A 12,975-nucleotide genomic window follows, 5' to 3' on the forward strand; every position below is an offset into this window, starting at 1 on the left:
GATGAGAAAGAGAAGATTATCATAATTATACAAATTTAAATGGACTGAATCTCAAGACATAATGTGGGATTAGGGCAAAAAACATATACAGTTACAAGAAGTGTATCTTAAAAATAAAAACACAAAATAAAGATTTAGGCAAAGATACACAAGGTGAGTGGCAGCAAAAGGAAAGCAGCAGTGGTGATGTACTTATCAAAATAAATTCAAAGTCAAAAGCACTCAAACAAGGAAACAAACAAAAAAGGAAACCAAAAAAAAAAAGACAAAACAAGGAGAATACCTAATGCCATTGTGCAAAATGGCCTAAGATATACACTTTAGGATGCCCCTCCCCCCCAAAAACTACAGAACCACAAGGAGAAATTTATTTTAAAATATTACTGCATTTATTCTATCTGTTTTATTTTTATTTTTATTATGTTCAATTAGCCATCATATAATAAATACGTCGTTTGTTTTTGATGTTGTGTTCAACAATTCATTAGTTGCGTGTATTCTATCTTTTTTGTAATATAACAGCTGACATAGACAAAAAAAATCAGAGTAAAGAAACATCAATCATCAAACTAGATTGAAAGCCGTAACCATGAGTAATCTGTACCTAACAGAGAATATATTTTCTTCTCTTATATCCATGAAAGTTTTATAGTTCAGTGGAGTATCTGAGCTACAGAGAAAATCTTGAATAATGTTTACCAGTTCAGATTCAACAGGCTACATTCTCTGATCATAGTAAAATCATAATTACAAAAAAAGAAAGAAAAGACAATCAAACTAGTTAGAAACTTAAGAAACTTTCCTCTGTAGCTAGGATCAAAGTGAGAAACCAATTCCGAAGTCGCACCTTTCATACCAGAGTTTAGGAGATATAATAACCACATTTAGAGGAAAGTGTATAGCCTCAAATCCTCTACTATATATGTAAAAAAAGATTGAAAAAAAAATAACTGAGTTAAGAATCTGATTCAAGAGATCAGAAAAAGAACAACAAAATCCAGTAAATATATGAGAATGAAACACCAAACACAAAAATCAAGAAGTGGCAATTAATAAAAATGAAAGTTAAAATAAATAAAATAAATATAAAGCTGGGGAATAAAATAAATTAAAAAGCTAGTCCTTTCATATAATTAATTATATGGATTAGCCCTGGAAAATCTGATCAAAATTAAAATACAATATTAGTAATAAAAAAAGGAGACATCGCGTCAGGTAGGTGGGAGTATCAATTGAGCATGGTGGAATATGAGGTATAAGTCTCGAACAGCATACCTAACCATTTAGGTAAAATGTGTGAGTCCCTGGGAAAAAAAGTAATTATAAATTCTTGAAAAAAATCCACAAGGGACCAGGGAGTAGAGAAAAAAATAGGACAAGTGTTCAAGTCTGTCGTTTCAAACATATCAGTACCCACAAGCAGCGTTACTGGACACACCTCCATGGCACAGGAGGCCTGGCTGGGGGCCTGATCAAAGCAGCTATGGCAGAGGTCCCAGGCTGCTTCTGGCAGCCCTACAGGTATGAAATGTTCGTGACCACATGGGGCTTCAATGTACAGGGCAGGCTGGAAAGGACAGACCCAGAGCAGTGTGGTCGGGGGGGGTGGCGGGGGCAAGAGAGGATGTGATGGGCAGTGCTGGGAGGTGTAGGGAGGAGGGAGATGGACAGACAGGGACTGGACTGCGGCAGGGACCAAGGCTGACAGAAAGAGCTGGGACCTCACGGGATGGCAAGGGGGTGGAACAAGATGGGCAGGGGCAGGGGCGTGACTCAGTGCCCCAAAGTGGAATTCTCACGGAGGACTATCCCACACTCACCTAGCTCCCATCCCATTTTTCTAACGCCTCTGGCCTGCGGAATAGTAATAATTGTACAGAAGTTGATGAATTGGCTGTGCGCTAATCAGGTGTCAACTACATATGTGATGGCCTAGGATAAGGGACGGCAGGGAGCAAGGGTCATTGGCCCCTCCTCTACAAGGTCATGTCTCCCCCAACAGAAGAAAGCCCGCCGAGCCCGAAGTGGGCATCACTTCACAGCCACTTCTGCATGTGCACAGTGGCCTCCCCCTAAGTACAGTTGCACTGTCACCCACCACCATTAAAGGTCCGAAATCAGGTCTGTGGCCAGAAGAACAGGTCTGGGGTGGGGGGAACGGATATTAAAATTCCTTGTTCTTCCAAAGTTTGTTAACAAAACTCTGGACGGTGGGGGATGAGGGCAGGGCAGATCCCCTGGCCCTGCCAAGGTTCAGGGAAGAAAAAGACAGACGGATGGAAGAATGGATGGACACAGAGGGGAATTCTGAGGCCCCCTTCCCATGGAGGGGTTAACAGAGGCAGGAGAACAAATGGTGAACAGAGAAGCACAGAGAAACTCTAAGATGACCTAAGGGGGGGGGGGAAGTGGTTATAGGAACAAGGGTGTGAAGAATTCATTGAACGTCTCCCTTGCACAGGGTGTTGGGTACAGGATCTCAGGCACGCAGGGCTCAGCTGTTGACTTTGGAGCGCAGGTCAGCGGTGAGCGGGTCATGCTGGATCGTCTGGTGAAGCATCAGGGCCAGCAGCCCTGCCCGGTTCATCATGGCCGTGCGCACCTTGTGCTCCTGCTCAACTAGCTCTTCCAGCTTGTGCAACTGTGGGAGGTGAGTGTGAGAGGGGGACTCCAGGAGGCCAGCCCCACTTCAGCCCCAATCAGCACCGTAGCCTACCGCACGAATGCGCTCTAGGTCCACCTCGGCACGCCTCAGCTTCTCCCAGCAGTAGTGGAGGTTGCATAGGCGTTTGGGGAGACAACAGAAGTTACCAGTGACCTCAAAGACATTGTGCACTAGTGGGCAACCGCACACCTCATCGTCTGGTATCTGTGAGGAAGAATGAAGGATGACGTGGCATGGAGGAGGGCAGAAATCTGGAGTGATCAGGCAGGCACTCTGAGAGGAATGGAGGACGGAAGGCAGTTGGGCAGGAAGGAGGAGAATGGGGAGTGAGCCGGCAGGGGGGGAAGAGAGGAATTCAGGGATGAGGTAGAGAAGAGGAGGCAGAAGGGGGGGGTGACCTTGCATGGAGCATGAAAGAAGTTAAATAAGCAGGAATGGAGGCACGGAGGTGATCAGGCAGGGAAGGCAGAAGAACATAAAGAGATCAAACAGGAGTGGGAGGAAGGATGGAGGGGAGGTCTGAGAGCAGTAGATGAAAGAGGCCCGGTAAAGCATGGAAGAAGTGAGGAAGGGAGGGTGGGAGGGATAGGGGCTGGTTAGGGAGGGAGATAGGCTGGTTAGGGATAGGGAGAAAGAAAGGATTTAGGAGATGACAAGCAGGGAGAAGATGACTGTGAGACCGGCCGAAGAATGGAGGGAAGTCCGAGAGGGAGGAAGAGAGGGAGGAAGAGAGGAATGTGGAGCAGTCAGGCAAGGAGTGGGAAAGGAATGTACAATGGTCAAGCAAGGAGAAGAGCAGAATGGGGAATGGTTATGCGGTGAGGAGCAAAAGAGGGAGGGAGAGAGAAATGCAGGGGGGTGGGGGGTAAGTCAGGCAGAGAGAAAGCAGGGAATAGAAGGTAATCGGCCAGTAAGGAGGGGGGAATGTGGGGTGGTCAGGAAGGGAGAAGGGGACACATGAGGGCTGGTCAGGAGTTATGAAGGCAGTCAGGCAGAGGGAAGAAAGAAATAGGAGGCAATCAAGCAGAGAGGAAGAGAGGAATATGGCGGTCAGGCAGGGAGCAGGGGATGAATGAAGGATGATGAGGTAAAGAAGGAAGAGTCACCTTGGTATCTCTTGAGTGCTCAGGGCACAGCACCTGGAGCCGTTTACAGTACCTCTTACTCTTTGGGTTGTAAACATCACAGAAGAGCCTTGTGGCCCTGAGAGGAGGTGGAAAGTGAAGTGCTAAGGGTCAGAAAAGGGGGGTCCCACCCTGAACCCCTGCCCATATTTTGTCCCTAACAGCACCCATACCCTGCCCCTAATGCACACACCTCTGCCTCTGAGCCCACCCACATCTTGCCCCTGATCTTGCCCGCCCTGCTCCTGACCCTGTCCACATCATGCCTTTCACCTTGACTAGCACCCACACTCACCCTTCAATGCAAGTGGGGTACAGGGACCCGAAGGACGACCTGCACTCATACTGGGAAGAAAGGGTACAAATGGAAGGAACTGTGGATGTACACAGCATGCCTTCCCATGACAAAGCCCCAAGCAACGCATTTGTCCCTGTGGCTCCTATACGCCTGCCTGGCCAGCCGGTGTCCCCCCTCACCATTGGCTGATACTCCAATGTTGGCCCTCATACTAAGGATAGAAGAGAAGCATAAACGGGTAGAACTATGGATGTGTGTTGCATTCCTTTCTACAACAAACACCCAGGCACCAAACCTACCCTCCTTCCCACTGATTCCACCCAGCCAAAAACACCTTTGCCCCATCTGCCCCCAGCCAATTCCCCAACCTTGGCAAAACAGCTTTCCATGTGGCGCAGGGCAGTATGCATGCTGACTGACTGCCCACAGGAGACACAGAAGATCTGCAGGTTTACGTTGTTACTGCTACTTTTGTTGGTCTGCACAGGACAGTGGAAGGGCCAGTGAAGCAGTAGAGGGGGGAAGGACAGGGCAAGATGCAAGATTTCAAATACCTTTCTGCTGCACCCCACCCATTCCCATTCACCTCTTCAACCTTGCACACAGCCTGCTGCTTGCCACGCAGAATTATGGCCTCAAGTTCATGGAAATGGCACTCCATGTCCTTCAGGCGGGTGTGAGTGTCCTGCTGCTCACGGTGGATGCGCTCAAGCATTTTTTTGCCATGCTCCTCAGCAATGCAGGGGCTCTTCTGCCACTGCTGGATGCGCTGGGGCAGAATCGCATAGATGCGGCTGGAAAGGGAGACAGCAAGAAATGTAATGGGACATCAAAAGAAGAAATTGATGAGTGACCGAATGGTGAATGTATAGAATAATGAATAGTAGATGAGTGAATGCCAGTGAATGGGTGGTTGAATGGGGGATGGATGGATGGGTGAATGACTGTAAGGGTGGATGAGTGGGTTGGTGGGTAGAACGTGTATGGAGGGTGTTCAGTGGGTGGGTGGCTGTAAGGTGGATGGGTGGGTGGGTGGCTGGCTGAGTGATGGGAGGATACATGGGAAGAGGGATAAATAGACTTTTGGATGGCATAAATCATGCCCTACTCCACACCCTGTTGCTTAGCTTCACTCACTCAGCTGCCAGTTTCATGCCACAGTCGTCTGAGCAGTACTTGGAGCCTGGCCGGGTGGGATACACACAGCCAGGTCCCAGGCACTGCCGCAGCAAGGCTAGACCCTTGGCATCTGTCTTGTCTCTGTGTTTCCACTTTTCCGTGAGCTTTTGCTTCTGCTTCTTCTCTTTCTGTGGGACAAGAGTGGTCAAGGCAGGGATAGGGGAGTTAATGTCAGCTTGTCATCTTCCTAACCTTGTACCCTTGCCCTGTATTCCATTCCTGACCCCTGTCTTCCTGCCCCGCCTCATTCCACCATTTCTGTCACCTTCCACTCCACCTTTATCTTCAAATTCTCCATTTTCTTCACATTCACTGCTGGTTTCTGCAGCGCACGATCCAGGAACTCCTCAGTTTCACTCATCCAGGGCTGTAGGCCAGGAAAATGCCAGCCGGTCTTCCCAAATCGTTTTGTAAATGATGTTGGGACACACCTTGCCTTTGTTCTCCTCACTGATGACCCTCTCTGCCTTCACTGTCCACTTCTTTCCACCCAGGGTCCCTGACATACCCTCATCAGGCTTTGTCAAAAGTCCCCTATGCAAAAGCCCCGGCACAGGTTTTGGCCCTGAGGCAGGTCCTTTTCAGACAACAGCTGGGGTGTAGCTGTTGTCAGAGAGGCCTCCTTTGCTGCCAATGGCACTGCCAGCATCTGGGACAGCCTGGACTTCTGCAGTCCACAGCAGGCAGCTGTGACCGAATGGGCAGTGGCCAGTGTCACTATGGCAAGGTCTTTGAGGGTATGGCGAGCAAGAGCTGAAGGGAAAACCCTTGCACCAGCTCCACTCCCCCATCCACCCTGTGTCCTGGACTTACCAGAGACCAGGGATTACAAGTAGGGTTCCTGTGCTGGTGGGAGGAGGGTTCTGGGTTGGCACCAAATGAGTGGGACCAGACTTGACCTGTCCCACCACTCCTGGTCCCACCTTCTGGCCATCCGGCCTGGGACTGACTGGCACCACTTGGCCCTGCTTGCCCACTTATCCAGACACACTTGGGTGGTCCATCTCAACCCACTCTGCCCACCTGAATGCATAAGACCCTGCCCATCTGCTCAAAAAAGCTAGACTACACACCCTTACCCTCCTTGGTCGACTCAGCCTGCCCCACCCTTCAGGACACACTTGCTATCCTGTTTACCCTGCACCATGGACCCAGACAAACCAACTCTGCCTAGCCCACCCAAACGTGCATGACCCCACCCCTCAGGATGCTCCGCCCACCCGTCTGCCCCACCCAGTCCACCTAGTCTCTCCAAGAAATGCCTGCCAGACTTCTGCCTTGGACACATTCTGTCTCACCTTACACTCCCAGCCCTGTGGGTCCCATACACTGCACCAAGGCATACCTAGCCCTGCCCGCTTGCAAGGCCCTGTCCTCTTCCCAGACTCTCTCAGCCTCATATGCTTCTCCCCACTTCCCATACATATCCGGTTCTGCCTTACCTCCCACTTGCTAAGCCATGCCAAGCCCCACCCACCCCCACTCCCCACGTGCACATGCTAGGTCATGCCCTGTCTGCCCTGACTCACCTAGGATAATTTGATGATCGTTATTCTGAAAAGTACTCCTACCTATATCCAGTGACACCAAGTAAAATATATAAATATACAAAAGTTTTAAAAATGCACGTGTGTATATATATATATGCTCACACACTAACAAATCAATCTCAGTGATTGAAAGAGCAGGTACACACACTGAAAGAATATACACTTTTGATTAAGACAATTATCAGTTGGAGAACTGCTACTATTTTTGAGCTAGAGATGCAATATTAATAAAAACTGACCCCGGAATCAGCCTTAATGGAAGTCTAAACACATTCCAAGGAATAAGTATCACATAAGGCACAGATAAGTTGCATTAGAAATTAATAAAAGGTTTAACTTTTTAAAACTGAAAATGCACTTCTAAGTAACTCTTGGTAAAAAGAAAAATAACTACAGTTAGAAAAAACTCAGAACCTAAAAGACCAAGAAAAATACATACCCAGCTGTGGAACTTTAAGATGAAAATATGAGAAAAGAAAGACAGAAATTGGTGATATGAATATTCAACTCACATTAGAACAAGTCGCTATCCCGACTCCAAAGACTCCCATTAATAACCCCCAAATTCCCTTCGATGACCCCACACTCACTCCTCCAGTCACAGAACCTAGAGTCCCTCGTCAAAATTCTTCAAACTACCTCTGCGCCAAGGAAGCGCTAAACCGTGAGGAACCTCGTGACAGATGCAGAGAAAAAAGTCTGATGGAGCTACTTCCGGTTCCGGTACCGACCTTAACCCCGCCCCTTCTTGAATGTGTTGGGTTTGCGCTTGCTCAAGATCCCCTGCAGAGCTGTTGTACTGCCCACTGTTGGAAGATCGCGGTTTCAGAGAAACCACCTCTGTAAGTGTGCCATTCTGCAGAACATCATCACAGGCCCACAGGGATACACTTATCTCTTCTGACGTCAGCACCAAGTTTCATATATTGGAGTGATTGATGATTGCAATATTGTATATGGCAGGAAAATTGATCCCCTTATCATTTCCAATTATTTTGAATAATTTAATATTATTACTATTTTACCATCTTCTATTATTTTAATCATGTGTTAAGCAATGAGGAAAACAAACAAACAAAAACACATAAATAAGTTCTTTAGTCAAGAGAGTAGAAAAAGATTTATAGAAAACCCAGGAAATAAAGAAAGCAAAATGTAAGAAGATAGGAATAAATTCATATTTGAAGTTAATCTTTTATCACATAATCAGTAATAAAAAATTATAAATGGGTTAAACTCTCCAGTTAAGGTCAAAGATTGCCATTTTGGATGAAAAATAACAAATCTAGTTATCTGCTGTTTATGCCAAACTTAGCAAATCATTAAGATACAGAAACATTTGAAATAAAGGGATGGAAGAAAATTTTCCAGGCACATGCTAATCGAAATAAAGCAAAGTCAGTTAGTTTTAATATCAAAGAGACTAAGACAAAAAGTTATTAATTAAGATTGAAAAGGTCATTCTATAATGACACGATTCACCATGGATTTGTAAAAAATTTCAATCTTATACACAATTAAATGGTGTAAAATAAATATAAAGAAAAATACATTAGAACAAAAGGTAAAATAGAAAAATAATATTCCCATTGTAGAATATTACATCCCCACTGCTCTTTTAATTCTCACTCACTCTTCAAGACTATCTCTGGCATCACTATCTGGGAAGGTCTGCTTCCTTTTCATCTGGATGACCAGCCTCTCTTCTGAATGAACTTTTTTTTTTTAATTTTTTTATTGTTATGTTAATCACCATATATTACATCTGAATGAACTTTTGGACATAATTATAATAGCAAGGATGTTCCTTTTATTTTAATCTTGAAATTAAGAAGGAAATGGGGGGCATTGCCTGAACGCTTCACACCTGTTTTGTGTCTGTCTTCTTCACTAGAAATGAAGGTAGGAACAATGTTGGTCTTGGTCAATGCTGGTTGCCCAGTGCCCAGTTTACTGCCTGGCACACAGGGGTATCCAGTAGCCATCAATGATCAAAGGAATGCATCAGGGACCCTGCCCCTCAAGTGTTATTGCAAAATGGCAAATTACTGTCATTTATCTGGCTCCATATTATTCCTTGAAGATAAAAGCAAACATATGCCATAATTTACATTAGAGTTATGTTTAACGAATCATTGACAAGAAAAGCAGTGTTCAAAAAATGTTTAAGATCTTTCGGTTAAGAATTTATTTTCCCCTGATTCATGCCTGCCATCTAATGACAGTGTCCCCAGCTAAATCTTCACAGTTTTTATCAAACCCAGTTTAAGGATTGGGGCAGGAGATAAGAAATCCAGGCTGAACTCAGAAGTAGTCTGTGAACTTTAAAGGATGTATTATCTCACTATGGTCATGAAAGTTTCTAAGCACTACTTGTGGTGTCCAAGCTAATGTTTTAACTTCTCTTTGAGTTATTTTTTGCCACTGTGGCCCACTCAGTGAGTTTTGGAAGGCTTTTTGCTCTCCTTCACCTCTGAGTTTGTACCTACTTCTCCAGTGTCTCGTGCCTTCTTGCCAGCTGATTTTTTGAATGAAGTGCAAAGTCTTTTTGCAGTAAGCTGCTTTCTTTCATTCCCAAGTCCACAGCACTAGTTTAGGTTTCTCATATTTTACATCATAATGAACTTCTGCCTCTGAAATGTGGCTGGTTGATCCATTTTGCCTCCAGTATTGTCTTTCCAAAGGACCACAGATGAAGAAATATGTCACCATCCTCCTTGGGAATCTTCCATGGATCCCCAAAATCAGAATCAGTTCTCCACTCTCTGATGTGCCCCTCCAAGTTCTCTATGACAGAGCCCCACTTTCCTGTGGCAGACAGGTCCCCTTCCCAGGCCCTCCAGGTGTCAAACACTCAGGGCATCCCGGATATTCACTCTCTTGTCAATCCAGCATTGGCTTCCACATATCAGGCCTTTGCTCGGGTCTGCCCTTCTTTTTTGCTAACTCCTACTCACCTTTCAAGACTCAGCTTTGGCACCACACTATCTGTGAAGTTCCCTCTACTTCTTTTCCAACTGGGTGACCTGTTTCTCTTTTGGATGTACTTGTGGGCACACTTAGAATAGTGAGTGGTGTTCCTTTTACTTTAATCTTGGAATTATAAAGGATAAGGGAATGTTTGCCTATACCTCTCACATCTGTTCCATGTTTATCTATTTCTGCCTGTCATCATTCTGTTTGTCTTTCAAGGCTAAGCTCAGAGGCTTGCCCCCCTGAGATGCCTTCTTCAAACCCCTTCTTCCTCCTTCTTCAGTTTTTCCACAGCAATTCTGTCATTCTGCTTTGCATCACTGTGTGCATTACAGGGTTCTCTCCTCCACCAGACAATTAAGGCAAAGTTGACTGTGAATGCCCTGACTCCTAGCCCAGTGCTCCTACAACAGTTTCTAGTGATTCTTGACTTATTGCTTTGGTCTCTTCTGACATCCCAGAGACATTAGATGCGAAGTGCTTTGTGAGCAAAAGAGTACCTCCTTAGACATAGACACTAGAATGGCCATCCAGATGGGGTGGAGCAAGAACATGAACTTGCCCAAGAGCAGATACTCTAAATTTAACTTTTCCTCTGCAGACTGCTTCAGTACTTATAATTTTGGTTTTTATAACATCTAATATATCAAATTTTATTTTACAGATCATGCTTTGAGTATCATATCTAGAACTCTTTGCCTAACCCAAGACCACAAAGATTTTCTCTGATATTTTCTTTCAGAAGTTTTACAATTGTATATTTAACCTGTAGGTCTATGATCCGTTAGATTTAATTTTTGTATAAGGTGTGAGATGTAAGTTGAGGTTCATCTTGTTTTGGGGTTTTTTTTTTGGAGTTTTTTTTGTATGTAGGTACCCAATTCCTCCAGAATTATTCATTGAAAAGATAACCTCTTCTCAATCAAAAAGACTTTGCACTTCATTCAAAAAATCAGCTGGCAAGAAGAGGATTCTGAGAAGATGGAGGAGTAGGAAGCACCAGAAATCTGTCCCCTATCTAGACAACACTGCGCTAGCATAATCTTCCAGGTGTAACTATTTCAGAACTCTGGAGAAGAGAGAATACTTAAGAAATAATGGCCCAAAACTTCATAATTTGATGAAAGATATGAATATAAACATCCAAGAAGCTCAACGAACTCTAGGTAAGATTTACTTGAAGAGAGCTACATCAGGACACATGGTAAATGAACTCTCAAAAGACAAAGAATTTTGAAGGTAGCAAGAGAGAAGTGACTCATCACATACAAGGCTTACAAGAGATTCTCAATAAGATTAAAAGCAGATTTCTCTTCAGAAACTTTGTAAGGCCAGAAGACAGTGGACTGATATATTCAAAATACTAAGAAAAAAGACCTGTCAACCAAGAATTCTATATCCAGCAAAATTGTCCTTCAAATGTGAGAAAGAAATTATGACAATCCCAGATAAACAAAGCTGACAGAGTTCATTACCCCTAGACCTGCCCTGCAAGAAATGCTAAAGGGAGTCTTGCAGGTTGAAATGAAAGGACAATAGAGAGTACCTTGAAGCCATATAAAGAAATAAAGATCTCAGTAAAGGTTAATACATGAGCGATTATAAAAGGTAGTATTATTTATTGTAACAATGGTGCACAACTACACTTATTTTCTTCATGATTTAAGAGACTAATACATTAAAAATGCAATTATTGAGGAGATTTTTCAAGATGACAGTGGATTAGGAGGACCCCAAGCTTGTCTCATCCCACAAACACAACTAGATAACTATCAAATCATTCTAAATACCCCAGAAATCAACCTGAAGACTGAAAGAACAAACCCCATAATTAAAGGGAAAGAAGAGTCCACACAAAAAAAGGTAGGAAGTGCAAAGATGTGGCATAGAGGAGAAATGGATTGCAGGTGCTGCAGAGGGGAGGAAGCCATGACTGCAGAAAAGGGCAAGAGAGAAAGGCGCACACAGGGAAACACACAAGGAGAATGTTTTCCCGAAGCCACTGGCTTGGGAAATGAGAGGGGCTGAATTTGATGGGTTCTTGTAACCAGCAGGGTTTAAAACCATGGAGTTTTAAAGGTCAGAGGGCTTTGCTGGGATAGAGCCTGGAGGGCACAGCCCTAGTCCTGGAAAGAAGGCAGGTAAACAACCTGGGGGCAGACAACATGGAAACAGCAATTTGAAAAATGCCGGGGACACACAGTAGGGAGATTGTTCACTCTTCTCAGAGCTTGTCCCTGAGAGTCAGCGTTCACAGAGATGCGTCTCTGGGAACAAAGGAGCTGGGTGGTGACATTTCCCTCCCCCACCCCTCAGCATAAACACAGAGCCACCTGAGGGAAGGAGCTCAGTACAGACACTGGCTGTCTAACTTGCTTACACCAAGGCCCAGGCCCCTGTGATCTGGCGGGACTGCCCTTCTTAGTCAAGTTTGCCTCTGTCCCAGCACAGCAGGCTCTGCCCCCAGAAGACGGGCACAAACCCCTGCCCACACCATGTTTCCTGACCAGAGAGTTCTACAGGGCCTCAGTTCTGACAGAGCTGGTGTCAGGTCTCATTTCACAATCAGACCAGAGCACACCTAGTTAAAACTAGCCACACTCAGGCCTGGGACCAAACACTGCCTACTGTAGGCAAGGATAGCCTCTGCAAATGACTGGCTGAAAGATACAGAAGCCAAACACAATAGCAAAGGACACGCAGCACACACTGGAAACACTCCCTGAAGCAAAAGAAGTCCTTAACTTACAAGGGAAGACCCATAAGGCTAGCTAGAGATTTCTCAATAGAAACTTGTCAAGCTAGAAGGAAGTAGCATGATATATTCAAAGTGCTGAATGGGAAAAGTCTGCAGCCAAGAATACTCTACCCAGCAAGGTTATCATTCAGAATAGAAAGAGAGATAAAGAGTTTCCCAGACAGACAAATCTGAAGGAGTTTGTGACCACTAAACCAGTGTTAAAAAGGATTCTCTGGGTGTAAAGGAGAGATCAAAAATGACAAAAACAAGAAAGGAACAGAGAAAATGTCCAGAAACAATGAAAAAACAAGTAATAAAATGGCACTAAATACATATCTATCAATAATTACTTAGAATGTAAGTGGACTCAGTGCTCCAATCAAAAGACATAAGGTGTCAGAATGGATAAAGAAAAAAAAAAACAACAAGACCTAAACTCTTCTGCA

General features: G+C 44.7%; 1 protein-coding gene across 1 annotated transcript; it reads right to left on the reverse strand.

Moving 5' to 3' along the window:
• Positions 1–2,227: 2,227 nt before the first annotated feature.
• Positions 2,228–6,392, reverse strand: LOC112812893 (CXXC-type zinc finger protein 1-like). Its single transcript, XM_025857874.2, is given in 9 exon segments — positions 2,228–2,641; positions 2,717–2,869; positions 3,772–3,868; positions 4,085–4,134; positions 4,456–4,566; positions 4,674–4,881; positions 5,225–5,394; positions 5,532–5,633; positions 5,775–6,392. Coding segments are annotated over 9 exon segments (1,179 nt in total). The 5' UTR covers positions 5,916–6,392; the 3' UTR covers positions 2,228–2,494.
• Positions 6,393–12,975: the final 6,583 nt, after the last annotated feature.

The sequence above is a fragment of the Callorhinus ursinus genome, unplaced genomic scaffold, assembly GCF_003265705.2.
Source record: "Callorhinus ursinus isolate GAN/ISIS: 27379988/994484 unplaced genomic scaffold, GSC_fseal_2.0 scaffold16, whole genome shotgun sequence".
Taxonomy (NCBI): Eukaryota; Metazoa; Chordata; class Mammalia; order Carnivora; family Otariidae; genus Callorhinus; species Callorhinus ursinus.